The sequence below is a fragment of the Scyliorhinus torazame genome, chromosome 16 (genome assembly GCF_047496885.1).
Source record: "Scyliorhinus torazame isolate Kashiwa2021f chromosome 16, sScyTor2.1, whole genome shotgun sequence".
NCBI lineage: Eukaryota > Metazoa > Chordata > Chondrichthyes > Carcharhiniformes > Scyliorhinidae > Scyliorhinus > Scyliorhinus torazame.
Window position 1 is genome coordinate 57,104,525 of NC_092722.1, and position 16,334 is coordinate 57,120,858.

The 16,334-nt window shown below is 47.2% G+C and overlaps 1 protein-coding gene across 2 annotated transcripts in view; it reads right to left on the reverse strand.

Moving 5' to 3' along the window:
- sh2d5 (SH2 domain containing 5) overlaps window positions 1–16,334 on the reverse strand; it is a 118,180-nt gene that overhangs the window by 69,606 nt on the left and 32,240 nt on the right. The window contains exons 5-6 of one of the 2 annotated variants that reach the window (XM_072478511.1): window positions 14,589–14,813; window positions 10,590–10,755 (exon numbers count right to left, since the gene is read on the reverse strand). In XM_072478511.1, coding sequence (XP_072334612.1) covers window positions 10,590–10,755; window positions 14,589–14,813 — 391 coding nt within the window. Of the gene's footprint in view, window positions 1–10,589; window positions 10,756–14,588; window positions 14,853–16,334 lie in introns of both variants that reach the window. The other variant, XM_072478509.1, reaches the window with a different exon arrangement.

The following is a 16,334-nucleotide window of genomic DNA, read 5'->3' on the forward strand; positions in this document are numbered from 1 at the left end:
CGTAAACTATTACGGGAAGTTCCTCCCCAATCTGGCAACTACGCTGGCCCCTTTGCACCTTCTGCTAAAGAAAAATCACACCTGGGTTTGGGGTCAGCCGCAAGAAACCACTTTCCGGCGGGTAAAGCAACAATTGTCGTCGTCTGGGTTACTAACCCACTATGATCCTGGAAAGCCTTTGCTCGTCACATGTGATGCATCCCCGTATGGTATTGGGGCCGTCTTGTCCCACAAGATGGAGAACGGGGCCGAGCGACCGATAGCTTTCGCCTCCCGCACATTGACAGCAGCGGAGAAAAAGTACGCGCAGATCGAGAAGGAGGGCCTGGCAGTGGTTTTTGCGGTGAAACGCTTCCACCAGTACGTGTATGGCCGCCATTTCACTATCGTGACTGATCATAAGCCCCTGCTGGGAATTTTCAGAGAGGATAAGCCAATACCGCCCATTGCTCCCGCACGGATCCAGCGCTGGGCTTTGTTGCTTGCTGCATACGAGTATTCTCTGGAGCACAAAGCAGGTACACAGATAGCAAATGCTGACGCACTGAGCCGATTGCCTTTATCGACCGGCCCCATGTTGACCCCACGACCAGTGAGGTGGTTGCAACCCTAAATTTTATGGACACCTTGCCTGTCACGGCATCACAGATCCGTGAGTGGACCCAGACGGAGCCAGTCCTGTCAAAGGTTCGGCACATAGTCCTGTATGGTGGGCAGCATAGACAGCTCCCAGGCGGGTTGCGGGCATTTTCCTCCAAGCTGTCAGAATTCAGCGTGGAAGACGGCATCCTCTTGTGGGGGACGCGTGTGATTGTCCCGGTAAAAGGCCAGGAGCTGATACTAACAGACTTGCATAATGGGCATCCAGGTGAGTTATGTCTGGTGGCCAGGCCTCGACACCGACATTGAGAAGGTGGCCCAAAACTGCTCCATTTGCCAGGAGCATCAGAAGCTTCCGCCGGCCGCGCCCCTACATCACTGGGAATGGCCAGGGCGGCCTTGGGCACACTTGCATGCAGATTTCGCAGGCCCTTTTCAAGGATCCATGTTCCTTCTATTAATTGACGCCCAGTCTAAATGGCTAGAGGTGCATAAGATGCAGGGGACAACGTCCTGCGCAACAATTGAAAAGATGCGTTTGTCGTTTAGTACGCATGGACTCCCCGAGGTGCTGGTCACGGATAACGGCACTCCATTCATGAGTGAGGAGTTTGCGAGGTTCACGAAGATGAACGGCATACGCCATATCCGCACTGCCCCTTACCACCCAGCTTCAAATGGGTTGGCAGAGCGCGCAGTGCAGACATTCAAAAGAGGCCTAAAGAAGCAGTCTTCCGGATCAATGGACATGAGACTGGCTCGCTTTTTGTTTACGTATAGGACCAGCCCCCATGCGGTGACTGGGGTAGCTCCCGCAGAACTCCTAATGGGCCGGAGACTTCGCACCCGCCTTAGTATGGTTTTCCCGGACATTGGCGCAAAAGTACGCCGCACACAAGAACGGCAGGGACAGGGATTTTCTCAGCATCGGCCGATTCGGCAGTTTGCGCCCGGTGACCCAGTGTTCATTCGGAATTTTGCTGGTGGTGCCCAGTGGGTTCCTGGTGTAATCTTTCACCAAACGGGCCCTATATCTTACCAGGTGCAAGCCCAGGGTCGTCTCCAGCGCAAACAAGTAGACCACGTTCGGTCCAGAAGACTATCCCCTCAAAAGATTCCCCGCCCCCGGAGCTCATTTCTACAGCCGCAGAGACCAGAGACAAGGGAAGGTGGTCCTCACAATCTTCCACTGGTGCCTCACTCGAAGCCTGCGCAGGTCGTTACAGAACCGAATGGAGATAGAGACGCTGACATGACGGAGGCAGCGGACTCTGACTCCGAGATGGAGACACAGGATGCATCAGAGGGGGCATCCTCGGGTCCACGGGCCATGGATGTACAACCGTTGCGCCGTTCATCACGGAAGCGCCGGTCTCCGTCTCGTTACACGCCGCCTGATCCAGCGCCGCATGCAAATGGTGTCCGGCCTGCGGCAAAACGAGTCCGACGCCCTCCTTCGCCAGGGTCTTCGGTGGATTCCTTGGACTTTGGGGGAGAGGGATGTTATAACCTGCCTGCTTACCATTGGCTGGGGACTAATGACAATCCCACAATCCTGTGGGAGTATGAGCTTCCCCAATGAGGGGGGGGCGGAGAAACCATTAGTAAACTCCGAGTATAAATAAAGCTGGCCAGTTTAGGAACCAGCAGGAAGGAAGTGTGCAGCAAGGGAAGTTGCTGCTGCTGTTATGTATATATGCTATTGTAAATAAATGTTATTACTTTTTATCCTTAAAACGCGTGCTGGATTCTTCGTGGCCCTCACTAAACCTCTAGAGATGAATACTAGCATTCCATTAGCCTTTTTGATTACTTTCTGCACTTGCTCATGGCATTTTAAGGATCTATGCACCTGAACCCCCGTCTCTTTACACATCTATTGTACCTAACCTCTTTCCATTTAGAAAGTACTCTGCTCTATCCTTTTTTGGTCCAAAATGGATAACCTCACACTTGCTTACATTGAATTCCATCTTCTACAAATTTGCCCATTCACCTAGCCTGTCAATATCTCCTTGCAATTTTATGCTATCATCTCGGCTGTCTATAATAATAATATTTTATAATAATATTAATCTTTATTAGTGTCACAAGTAGGCTTACATTAACACTGCAATGAAGTTACTGTATTCGGGACTATAGTGCCACCTAATTTTGTATCATCACCAATTTAGATATATGACTTTCTATGCCATAGTCCAATACTGTGAGTAATTGAAGCCCCAACACAAATCCCTGTGGTACACCGCTAGTCATTTCCTGCCAATTAGAGTATTTACCCATTATCCCCATCTCTGTTGCCTGCCACTCAACCAATTTCCTAACCATGTCAATAATTTGCCCTCAACTGTGTGGGCTCCCACCTTAGTTAACAGTCTCTTATGTGGGACTTTATCAAATGCCTTCCAAGTGCATATAAATAACATCCCTAGCCATTTATTTTTACTCTCTACTATTTAGTCACCTCTTCAAAAAAATTCAATAAGATTAGTCAGGCATGGGGGCAGCACGGTGACACAGTGGTTAGCACTGCTGCCTCATGGCGCCGAGTTCCCAAGTTCGATCCCGGCCCTGGGTCACTGTCCATGTGGTGTTTGTACATTCTCCCCGTATTTGCGAGGGTTTCACCCCCACAACCCAAAGATGTGCAGAGTAGGTGGATTGGCCACACTAAATTGCCCCTTAATTAGTAAAAATGAATTGGGTACTCTAAATTTATTTTTTAAAAGATTAATCAGGCATGAACTTCCCTTCACAAATCCATGCTGGCTCTCCCTGATCAGCCAACATTTTTCGAGGTGATCTGTTACCCCCATCCCTGATTGCAGACTCCAGCAATTTCCCCACCATAGATGTTAGGCTAACCGGTCTGTAGTTCCTTGGTTTCCCCCCTTCTTAAAAGGTGGAGTGATGTGTGCAATTTTCCAATCCTGAATCTAGGGAACTCTGGAAGATTATAATTGGGTCATCTACAATGTGCTCCCCTACTTTCTTTAACCCTCCCAGGTGGAAACCATCAGGTCCTAGTGATATGTCACTCTTTAATTCCAATAGACATAGAATTTACAGTGTAGAAGGAGGCCATTCGGCCCATCGAGTCTGCACCGATCCTTGGAAATAACACCCCAAACCTTCACCCTAACCCAGTAACCCCACCTAACTTTTTTGGACACTAAGGGCAATTTAACGTGGCCAATCCACCTAACCTGCACATCTTTGGACTGTGGGAGGAAACCGGAGCACCCGGAGGAAACCCACGCAGACACGGGGAGAACGTGCAGACTCCACACAGACAGTAACTCAAGCCAGGAATCGAAGCTGGGACCCTGCAGCTGCGAGGCAACTGTGCTAACCACTGTGCTACCGTGCTGCCCATTAATTTCATAGTTACTGATACTGCATTTACAACCCGACCATCCTGTAGCCATGTCTCCGTGATAGCTACTGTATCATAATCTTCAATTTGCATTTGCACCTGCAGTTTGTTCATCTAGTTTATTTCTTACACTCTGTGTATTAATTAGTATATAGAACACATAATTGGGCTGTATCCCCGAACTTGTCCTTCAGCACTGATGCTTTATTTGCTTGTTTATTATTTTTCTCTTTTGGTTACTCACTGCCCTGTTACTTGTTTTTGGAACAGTACTGACTTCTGACCCACCCCACTCCATTTGCTAGTTAAAGTTCTTGTGACCACCCTGTTTATCCTTTCCACACGAACACTGGCCCCAGATCGGTTCAGGTGGAGACTGTCCCAACAATACATATGCCTCCTGTCCCAATACTGTTGCCAGTGCCCCATGAAATGGAACCCCTCTTTCCCACACCACTCCTTTAACTACATGTTTACTTTCCCGATTTTCTCATCCCTATGCCAATGTGCACGTGGCTTGGGTAATAATTCAGAGATTATACTCCTTAAGGACCTGTCCTTTAATTTTGTTCCTAGTTCTTGATATTCCCCAAACAGGTCCTCTTTCCTAGTCGTACCTATGTTGTTTTCCCAACGTGGACCTCAACAATTGGATCCTCCCCCTCCCTCTCCAATATCCTTTCAAGCCGGTTAGAATTGTCCCTCACCCTGACACCGGGTAGGCAACATGTCATGCAGGACTCTTGGTCCTGCTTATTAAGGATGCTATCAGTCCCCCTAATTATTGAATCCCCGACAATTACCGCTTGTCTTTTTGCTCCCCCAGCTTGAATGGCTTCCTGTACCACGGTGCAGTGGCCGGCTAGCTCATCCTCCCTACAGCCCTTTTCCTCATCCACACAGGGAGCAAGTATCTCGTATCTGTTGGACAAGATCAAGAGCTGAGGCTCCTCTGTTTGTGAATTGAGGATCCCTCTACCTGCCTCACTTGCAGTCACACCCTGCTGTCTATGACCACTGGCTGAATTTGAGATACTTAATATAGAAAGATATGTCACATTCAAAGATGATCAGAGAGGGGTAAAGAGGGATCTGAAATAAAAGCATAACTTATAGACAAAACACAACAGTAAAAGTAAACAAACCAGAAATGAGAACCATAAAAAAATGTTAATAGGACTAAAATGGTAAGTGAAGTTAGGCCAGTTAGTAGACTAATTAACTAATTCTATCAACAGTCCAGCTATGAAGAGACAAGGGATGAGAGGTGTGAGAAGCTGACAATCATTATGGAAGTAAACTGGTAGATTTGAAACAGGCTAACATGATGCTCATCTTCAAATAATGTTGGAAGGTCAGACACTGGAAGCTATAGAGGCATTTGGCATAATTTTCAAGTTAAATATTAAAATTGATTATCAAAGGCTTGAATTGCCTGGAAGGTAACCTAGTAAACTGATATGAGTTCAGAAGGGCAAGAGCCTGCCTGATTAATGTCGTATTTAAGGAAGTGAAATATCTTGCAACTCCATGGCAAACTTTTTTTTTTCACACTGAGGGAGAAGATGGTGTAAAATGAGGGTGAAATTGAATGAGATCTAATGGTTTTAGTCCAGTGAGGGTGTTTTTTCAGAGGGTCGGTGCAGTTTTGATGGGCTGAATGGCCTCCTTTTGCACTGTAGGGAATCTATACCAAAGCATCTTCTAAATTTCTAATCTGACTCAAGCTTTCACCCTTTTTTCGGTTAAAGCACAGTTTGCAGGCTGTTTGCCTTTTAAGTCAGTCATCATGACTGTGAATTCCGGGCCAAAACGCCGTGGGTGCAAATCCCGAAAAGGACTCTAAATCTCACGAGAAGCCGAAAACAACATTTGCACTGGCAAGAACTCCGAACGCGATCTTCCTGGACCCTCCCCGCTGATGTCATTCGGTTCATGCCCAGAAATGGCAGGGCATCAGGAGGGATATGTGGCACAGTGATTAGCACTGCTGCATCACAATATCAGGGTCCCAGGTTCAATTCTGGCCTTGGGTGACTGTGTGGAGTTTGCACAATTTTCCCTGTTTGCATGGGTTTCCCGCGGCTGCTCAGGTTTCCTTCCACAGTCCAAAGATGTGCAGGTTAAGTTGGATTGCGGGCATAGGGTGGGCAGTGGACCTGGGTGGGGTGCTCTTTTGGAGGATCGGTGCAGACTCGATGAGCCAAATGGCCTCCTTCTGCTCAGTAGGGATCCTATGATGCTATGACAGTGTTGAGCCTCGCAACCGCAGCCATCTGAATGTCCTGGGGGATCCAACAGCCCTCAAGATTCACATGGGCAGGGAGCCATGTGGCGCAGTGGTTAGCACTGGCACTGCAGCGCTGAGGACCCGTGTTCGAATCCCGGCCTTGGGTCACTGTCCTTGTGGAGTTTGCACATTCTCCCCATGACTGCGTGGGTTTCACCCCCACAACCCAAAGATGTGCTGGTTAGATGGATTGGCCACGCTAAATTGCCCCTTAATTGGAAAAAAAATAATCAGCTACCCTAAATTTTTTTTTTAAGATTCACATGGATGCCATTTGCCCCAACACATGATGAACCCCGTTGCTGCTGATATTAAAGGAGGGAACAACCAGACCCAAGCCCCCAGCGACTCTGAGGGACGAGGTCAATGACCATGGCCAGTCAATCGATGAAAGTGTCATGGACAGCAGAGAATTGAGGTAGTGCTGGCTGCCAGAGACTGGTTAGGATAGTCGGCTTCCTGGAACAGGAGGACAAGGGTTGTTGGGAGGGTTGAGGGTAACAGGATGGAGCACCTAACTTTATGTCTTTCTCTCATCTCTCCCAAATTACCGATTTGTTTCAGGATGGAGCCAGTAGAATTGGCTATAATTCTCATCACAGTGCTGAAGGCAGACAAACACCACTGACTCGGAGATGCCTAACCCAGAGAGGAGTCTGAGCCAGGTAACAGGGGGATGCTTGACAGGTTCACGAGCAGGACACCCATAAGGTGAGGAGGAGGGCACCCGCTCCCTGGGGCCATGAAGGTCACGGCAGCCCTGAACATTTTTGCCATGGGATCATTCCAGGGTTCGACCAGTGACCTATGTGAGATCTTACAATCATCAGCCCACATGTGCAACCTAAAAGATCACAGATGCTCTGTATGCCCGACTCACTGAGTACATCAACTTTGACCTCAACCCGACCCCTCAGGATGACAGGGCAGTGGGATTTGCTTCCATCGATGGGACACATGTGAGCTTTGCGCATGAACAGTGGGCGAGAACACAATGAATCATCAAGTAAACCCCAACTACTGGTGCCTAACTTCACCTGTGCCCACTCTGTTCACCTAGAACTCCTTAATCTTACCAGGCCAACTGCTAGGTCTAGGTGGGTCCCCAAGATGCACATCAGTGATGGAGGTGGCCTGATGCCTTCCGCATCCTGAAACCTGAGATGCTTTTGGTGGGCATGGATCTGGAGTGACCCTGCTGATTTTCGGGTATCACTGTTGTTGCAGTTTCACCCTGTTCTGCTTGTTGCTCCAAGATGTGCCGGTGTCAGGAAGGGGGGATTCAGAAGGGCTGAAAACTGCCAGAGTTTCCTTGGTGGAAGGCCCCAGGATGGGCTCCAGGGGATAAGGAGCAGCTGGAATGAGCTGCATAATCCTCTGCATTACCTAGCGCTGCCAGTCCTGGAGGTCCACCATTGTCTGTGCCATGGTGTCTTTAATGACTTTAAGGAAGCAAGTGGTAGGAAGGAAAAGATTTATTTTACTTTTAACAATAATATAGCCATGGCAGTAACTATCTACAATCACAGCCCCATTGGGTCAACCAACATGTTGGTCCCTCTTCGGGCTGGCTTTTATGCTTGGCTGTAATAATCCCCATCTGGACGGGACTCTGCCCTCTTCCTGGGAAGCTTGTACTCCATGAGCCCCATGGAGATCGATAATGGTTTCACCATGGGCCTCATGGGACTACGCCAGAAGTGGGTTTTGGGTGCCTTACAGGAAGAAGCATTCGCTCCCAAAGTCCGAAAGCTTCCCCTCTGCCAGCGTCTGTGGGGGCCTCCTGCGCGCTTGCCCGAGGCTGAGCTTCTGCCTGCAGTGGGTTTGTGTCAGGTGCTGTATACCGACCGGTTGGTCGACCGCTTCTTTCTGGCCGACCTCCGGAGGGCTATTGCTGGAACCTCGGCTCCAGACACAACATTGTACGTCTGCGCAGATGCCTCTGTGTCCATATCTGAGCTGTGCTCATTGTCCTCCTGCTTGTTCAGTTGATGGGCCACTTTCGGATGGGTTTCCTGTAAGGCAGAAGCATCAACATCTCTGGTTGGGTGTTATGTAGCACGGGCTCCCACTTCTTAAGATAAAAGCAAATTACTACGGATACTGGAATTTGAAAAAAAATAGAAAATACTGGGCAATTGCAGTAGGTTTGACAGCATCTGTGGAGAGAGAAGGGAGCTAACGTTTCGAGTCCGGATGATTCTTTGTCAAAGCTTTGTCGCGACTAGCAGTTGAGCTGGGTCATAATAGGTGAGGAGCTGCAATGGTGATAGATGATTTTTCACCCAGGCGAATGCTTCTTCCTGTAAGGCACCCCAAACCCATTTGGAGTTCTTCTTTGGCAGTATGTGGAGGGGTGCCAACAGGGTGGCCAACTTTGAGATGAACTTCCCATAATAATTCACCAGTCTGAGCGCCAGGTTCTCCATGTGCAGATCCTGTAGGCGCTGCAACTCTGTATCAGCCTTGGCGAGTCAGGCTTGGGGAACAGGTCTTGCCCTAAAATATCTGGGTTGAGCCTCTAGGTCCACGTATATACGAGCCTTGGTCCCCTTTATTCTGCCCAGACCCTCCTGAAATACCTCAGGGTACTTGCCCAGGACTTCGTACAAGCTCATCCGGAATATTTGTTGCAAATCAAAATGGAGGACTCGTAACAAGTCTCGACCCAGCAGATTGGGTCCCAGTCCCTGCACCACGACTAAGGTGGCCTGACCGATTGCCATGTGTCACCGGAGTCACGGTGGTCCCCACGATACTCAGTAGATCATATGTATAGGTTACCAACCTGGCCTTGGTGTCTCACAGTGTCGGTAGTAAGATCCCTGTATGTAGCTGGTGAAAGATCTGTTGGTGCACAATGGAGACAGCAGCTCCTGTGTCCATCTCCATCACCAGAAGATGCCCGTTCACTTGCAGTGTGACTGGGTTCGACGCCTTTGAGACAGGGTCCTGGCAGCTTTGAGGCTGTGACACAGTTCAGCTACATCATACTGCCTTCAGCTGCATCACACTGTCTTCTTTTGGTGGGGCTATGTGCAAGCCCATGGCTCGTGGTGAGTTCATCGGCTGCCCTGGTGAGTTCTCTCTGCCGGAACAAAAACAGAAAATATTGGATAATCTCAGCAGGTCTGACAGCATCTATGGAGAGAAAAAGGAGCTAATGTTTCGAGTCTGGAGGACTCTTTATCAAAGCGTCATCCAGACTCAAAACTTTAGCTCCCTTTTCTCTCCACAGATGCTGTCAGACCTGCTGAGATTATCCAGTATTTTCTGTTTTTGTTTCAGATTCCAGCATCCACAGTAATTTGCTTTTCTTTCTGCCGGTCCTGGCAGCTCTGACCACCATGTGTTCGCCATCCACACATCTGGCAATGTGGTTGCCACAATAGTAGAAGGATGTGGAGGCTTTGGAGAGTGTGCAGAGGAGATTTATCAGGATGTTGCCCGGTCTGGAGGGTATGTAGAGAGGCTGAATAGACTCGGACTATTTTCATTAGAACGACGGAGGTTGAGCGGTGACCTGATAGAGGTCTACAAGATTTATGAGGGGCACAGATTGAGTGGATGGGCAGGCATTCTTTCCTAGGGTGGAGGTGTCAGTCACCAGTGGGCAGAGGTTTAAGGTCCGTGGGGCAAAGATTAGAGGAGACGTGCAAGGCAGGTATTTTACACAGTGGGTGCCTGGAACGCATTGCCAGGGGAGGTTGTGGAAGCAGATACATTAATGGCGTTCAAAAGGCACCTTGACAAATACATGGATAGGATGGGTGTAGAGGGTAATGGCACAAAGAAGTGCTGAGGGTTTTGGCCAAGGGTGGTATCATGACCGGTACAGGCTTGGAGGGCCAAAGGGTCTGTTCCTGTGCTGTATTGTTCTTTATTTTTTGTCTGGCCTCCGTTTCTGGAGATCTGAACGGCGCTCACCAGAGGTTTCTGAGACGAGGGAGATTAAGCCCACGCCTCAGGTAACTCAGGAATCTGCATATTAAAATGAGACAAGCTGTCTCGCTTTAATATGCAGTTTGCTATAAAGTGATCTCACCCAAAATGGGTAGAATTTACATCGCAACGCCTCGCAATGTGTTAGATCTCGCGAGGCGTTGCGAGCCACGTAGATCCTGTGAGAGGGGTCTCCCGTCTTCTATCGGCCACGTTGCATTGACAAACTGTTTTTCGGGCGCAGTGTGACCATTAATTTGCGCACTTAGAAACGTTTCCATTAGATTGCGTCCTTAAGAAATAATGAAAATCCTACTAGATGGTCCTAGCTTTAACTGTCCAACACCCAGTTTTTGTAAAATGCAAATGCTTCATACTCACAGCCATCTGCTAGTGCTTGTTGAAATTGTCTCTTGAAAGTAGAGCTCCTGTAAGCTCCTGACCTGATCCCTTTGTTGCGTATGGCTTTCTTTCGCACTAACGTTAGTGAAGAGAATGAACAGTCTTCTAGTGATTTTTCAAATGGATCCAATTCTTTTGATTGGGTCTAAAAATATAAGCAAGTAGCCATTAAATCAATTATTTTTTCATTAGATGGGGATGGTGGTAGTCATGCCAGGAATCCCTTCTTCCTACATTTTGATACCATGATTAATAGATTAGAGCAAGAATGAATCTGGTGAGGAACTTTACAGTGAGATATTCATCCTCATTTGGGTATCTGTACTTCGATTCATTTCTGAGAATCCACAAGTTATTGCCAATAACCATCTTTAACAATAATTTCCTGTTTACTTCTACAGGGAGTTGAAATCAGGGGCGAAATTCTCCTACCCGCCCCGCCACATTTCTGCGCCGACCAGCCGGCGGGAGTCTCCGTAACACCGGCCGGTCAATGGGGTTTCCCATTGTGGGGCACCCCCACGCCGTCGGGAAACCCCCGTGCGCCGGCAGAACGGAGACTCCCGCCGGCGGAGAATGACGCCCCAGAATTTGGTTTGTGCATGCAGATTGTGGATTGCTCAGCCCCCTTCATTGGGAAGAGAGTCTGGATCCTGCAAAACACATTTGTCTCCAACCACTCAGACTTGATGCAAATCTGTGTGAATTCAGTGCTGGAAAAAGGTTACATGAACCTCGTTATCTTTCTGTAACTTCCAGTCAACTTGTTAAAAAATTTTGAAACAAGTTTTAATTTTCTTTGGCAAGTCAACTTCCGACATCTTAAAATGCCAAGACTTCTTCAAAAGCATTTACAGAAAAGAGGGGAAAGGGGGCTGGAGAATAAGGGTGGAAGAGAAGCAAGATCGACATTAGAACAAGATTCGCTTGCAATGCTCCAGGAGTTTGCAAGAGAGATTAGGTTTAGCTGAAATTACCCTGAGTGCAACCCATTTTGTCCATGTGAATATTCTTCTTGTAGCCCGGATGTGGGGGGAATCACGAGAGTCTTTTTAGGGGCTCTGCATGACCCATGATCATAAAGAGCAGTGTGCTTTACATTCTAAAAGTTAGGACACATTGGAGATTTATTCCTCTGGAACTTACTTGAACTTAGTTGATCCATTAGTGGGTGGGGGGGTGGGTAGAGCATAGGGTGTCCTTATATGCCGATGACTTGCTGTTATATGTGTCGGAACCGAGCGTGTCAATAGGGGGAACATTGGAGCTGCTTCGGGTGTTTAGGTCTTTCTTGGGGTACAAATTAAATCTGGACAAGAGTGAGTATTTTGTAGTGTCTTGGCGCAGGGTGAGGGCAGGGGTGGGGGGGCTGCCATTCCGTAGAACAGGGATTCATTTTAGAAATCTGGGGGTGCAGGTTGCTCGGGATTGAGGGAGGCTCCGTAGGTACAACATTTCTAGTTTGGTGGGAGGGTAAAGCTGATCTGGCAAGATGGGATGGTCTCTCTCTGTCGCTGGCGGGTCGGGTACAGGCAATTAAAATGAACGTGTTGCTGCGATTTTTGTTTATTTTCTGATGCCTGCCAATCTTCCTGCCAAAGGCTTTTTTTAGAGAGATTGAAGGAATGATTACCTCTTTCATATGGGGAGGGAAGGTGGCAAGAGTCAGAAAGGTGCTGCTACAGAGGGGAAGGCAGTCGGGGGGTTGGGTCTTCCGGACCTGATGTATTATTACTGGGCGGCGAACGTGGAGAAGGTGCCGAGCTGGGTCAGAGGGGTGGATTCACAGTGGGTCAGAATGGAGGAGAGTTTGTGTAGGGGGTCAGGAATGAAGACGCAAGCAACAGCGCCGCTCCCGTTGGCTCCGGGGAAATACTCAGGGAGTCCGGTAGTTATAGCAACGTTTAGAATTTGGAGGCAGTTTCGCCAGCACTTCAGGTTGGGGGCAGGGTCAAGGGAAATGCCGATTTGGGGGAACCATAGATTTGAGCCAAGGAAGTGGGATGGGAATTTCGGAGATGCGAGGAGAAGGGAGTTAGGGCACTAAAGATTTGTTTCTTGGGGGTCGGTTTGCAGGATTGACGTAGCTGGGAGCGAAGTATGGACTGGAGCAGGGGGAAATGTTTAGATACATGCAGGTTCGAGACATGGCCATGAAGGAGATACAGAGCTTCCCGGTAGATCCGGCCTGCACATTGCTGTAGGAGGTGCTGGCGACAGGGAGCACCTCCCTGGAGAAGGGGTGTAGTGTCAGCGGTTTACGGGGCTATTTTGGAAGAGGAAAGGACACCGCTGGAACGGATCAAAGCAAAGTGGGGGGAAGAGTTGGGAGAGGGTATGGAGATGGGGTTCTAGTATGAGGTGCTCCGAAGAGTGAATGCCTCCACCTCGTGCGCGAGGTTGGGGCAGATGCAGCTGAAGGTAGTATATAGAGCACACCTCACAAGGGTGAGGATGAGCCGGCTCTTTGAGGGGGTAGAAGATGTGTGTGAATGTTTGTGGGGGGTGGGGGGCCCGCAAACCATGTTCACATGTTTTGGTCCCGTCCAAAGCTGGAGGATTACTGGAAGGAGGTTTTTAGGGTAAACATAAAGTGGCGCATGTGAAACTTGACCCAGGGCCTCGGGAGGCCATATTTGGGATGTTGGATCAGCCGGGATTGGAAGTGGGTGCGGAGGCAGATGTTGTAGACTTCGCCTCGTTGATCGCCCGAAGGCGGATCCTGTTGTAGAAGTCATCCTCTCCACCCTGTGCCCTGGCGTGGTGGGGGGATCTGCTGGAATTCGTAACTCTTGAGAAGGTTAAGTTTGAACTGAGGGGAAGGATGGAGGGGTTCTACAATTCAGAGGCGTTACTCATTATGCACTTTCAAGAATTGGATGACATCGAACATTAGGTGGATGGGGTTGTTGGAGGGGTGGGGAGACTGTGTATGTTGATGGTGACTATGGGTGATTTCTGATTCCTTTTTTAAATTTGATGTTTGTGTTGACATGTGGGCTGTTGTTTGGGGTTGGTGGGAGGATGGGATTGTTGTTGTTGATAAGGGGATTAACACTGTATTCGTTAGCATTTATTGGTTGTTGGTGGGTTTTGAAGAAAATGTGAAAAAGGAGGAGAATAAAAACAATTTTTTTAAAACTTAGTTGATCCTGCCCTCCTGGATCCTACCACCTCCCAGATCAGTTGGCAGGACCGGATAGGAAAATATAATTTGCCCATACTGCTCGCAATTAAATGCATTAATTAATAAGTCAGATGTTCATGAGAGATGCTGAAGGAACTAGTAGCTACTGAAAGCAAATTTGATATTAAAAAAGTACAAAGAAAAATGTATGGCCTGAAAGCAATGTTTTGGTTGTGGTGCCTCTTTCAAGTGGGTCATCTGTAAAAGGCAAGCTTCAGGTGAAACATTCACAACCTTTTATGGCACATAGCTTAAAACCTCTTGTGGAATCATGTGCTTTACTGGTACAGAACCCATATTTTACACTTCTAATGGTTTCTTTAGGATCCTGCAGGTAGTAGATCATTTGGTAGTTTAAACCTTTACCAGGAAATGTGCATCATTTCTCAATGACTGTGCGGGAGGTGGGATGACTGCAACATTTGTTGTTAAGGGGTTGTGCTCCTCTGGAGCAATTATCTTATTCCACAGGAGGAATGAAATTGTGAGCCTCTGTTTATCCAGCCCTGTTATATATTAGGAACCAAGAGGGCCTAACTGCCTGAGAGCAATTGGGAATTAATCATCTGTTCTAGTGGGCATTCTAAACACATGTATTCCAGTTGAATATAAACTAGTAATAGCTGTAAATCTAAACATATTTTCATTATCTTTGAAATAGGTTACTTCATTATCTTTTTGCTGTTATTGTACACTTTTCAGATTTTTTGTGATAAGTTAATGACATCTACAGCACTGTGAAAATATCAATCTGTTGCACATCTATTATACATCCAATCACTTTGCCTTACTATTTCTTCTGATGGTCTGGTTTCCTCCTGTCGTGACGGTCTCTTGAAGGACACCAGGGCACTGACATTCAAGGAAACCTCCATCTCTCCATAGCACTCTCTCACATGTCTTGTAGAAACAGTTGGTACTGGAGAACCTGGTTCTAGATGTGTTTTCTGACTAGGGTGGTGAATGGCAGACACATTGCTCTGTTGCTCTCTCTTGTATTTCGTACAGGAAGCAACCTGGAACAACCGACACAGCTGCAAATTCAGAATGGTCGCCTACAGTGGAAAGAATTCTGTTAGACAGAAGATTGAAGATAAATACTCAAATTCAAAGCACTAATCGAATTAATTGCTGGTCCAAACAACCTACTTCAATGACATTAATAAGACATTGCACTGAATTACACTTGGACTGGTATAAAACTGCTCCTAGCCCTGGGCCTTTAAACTTGTTTAATAAATAGCCAGGATTTTCTATATACTATTAATCTTTACACATGACAAGTGCAACAACTTGTATTTATATAATTCCATTAATGTAATAAAAAGTATCAAGGCATTTTACAGGAGCATTATGATACAACATTTGATAACGAGCCACATAAGGAGACATTAGGACAGCTAGCCAAAAGCTTGATTTGACAGGAGTGTCTTAGGGGAGGAAAGTGATAGAGAGGTTTAGGGAGGGAATCCCATAGCTGAAGACATGGTCATCGATGGTGGTATGATTATAATTGGGGATGATCATGTGGCCAGAATTGGAGATAACAGTGTTTGGAAAGGGAGGGATTTGAAAACAGGATGGGAATTGTAGAATCAAGATATTATTTAATCCGAAATCAATGTGGGTCAGAAAGGGATTACTGATGAACAAGACTTGGTTTGAGAAAGGAAACAAGCTGCAGAGTTTTAGATGACTTCACTATAATGGAAGGAAGAATGTGAGAAGCCAGCCAGGAGTATGTTGGAACAGTCAAGTCTAGGGGTAAAAAAAAGGGCATGAATAAGGGTTTCAGCAGCAGCAGAGTTGTGGCAGTGACAGACAGATGATATTGCGGAGGTAGAAGTAGGTGGTGTTTGTTTTGTGTTATGGCCGTAGTACAGATGCACACAGAAAATCTAGTTGTTTAACTATTAAGATGATTTATTAACAAGATCAACACGTGGAAAGATAACTAACGAATTGTGATACAGACAGTAACGAATAAAGGAATTCAGTGAATTCTCCTGGCGCTACTTCCAGTGGGACTATCCTCATGTATGACTTACTACCAACTGTCGGATCTCTCCTGTCCCATGGTGGATCTCTATCGCCACCTATTGTACTGATAACTGTACACATTGATAGATCACTATATACAATGATGTACACATGCATATCACCACATCCCCCTTCCTTTGGAAGTGTTATCATTTACAAATATAACTGCACTTTACAAAACATGATATGCATGATAACTTTAGACATGTACTGTCCACAGTTCACTACAAATTCAATCTGTCAGGTTTACAAGGTAATCTGGAAGATCCCCTGAAAGCCCTTTATGATAGATTCTATGGATGCATGCTGGCGGGGTGCCATGCTTTTTGCAGTGTAAACCCGCTTAACAAGCCCAAGCACTTCACACGCTTCCACTCCTATGAGCGATTCGCACTCTGTCTCCACTATGGAAAACGTAATCATGCACATTCTATCTTTAACAGTTATTGCGTGCTCACATGCTAATAATGTGATCTGATGACCATTATAGTCCTTCA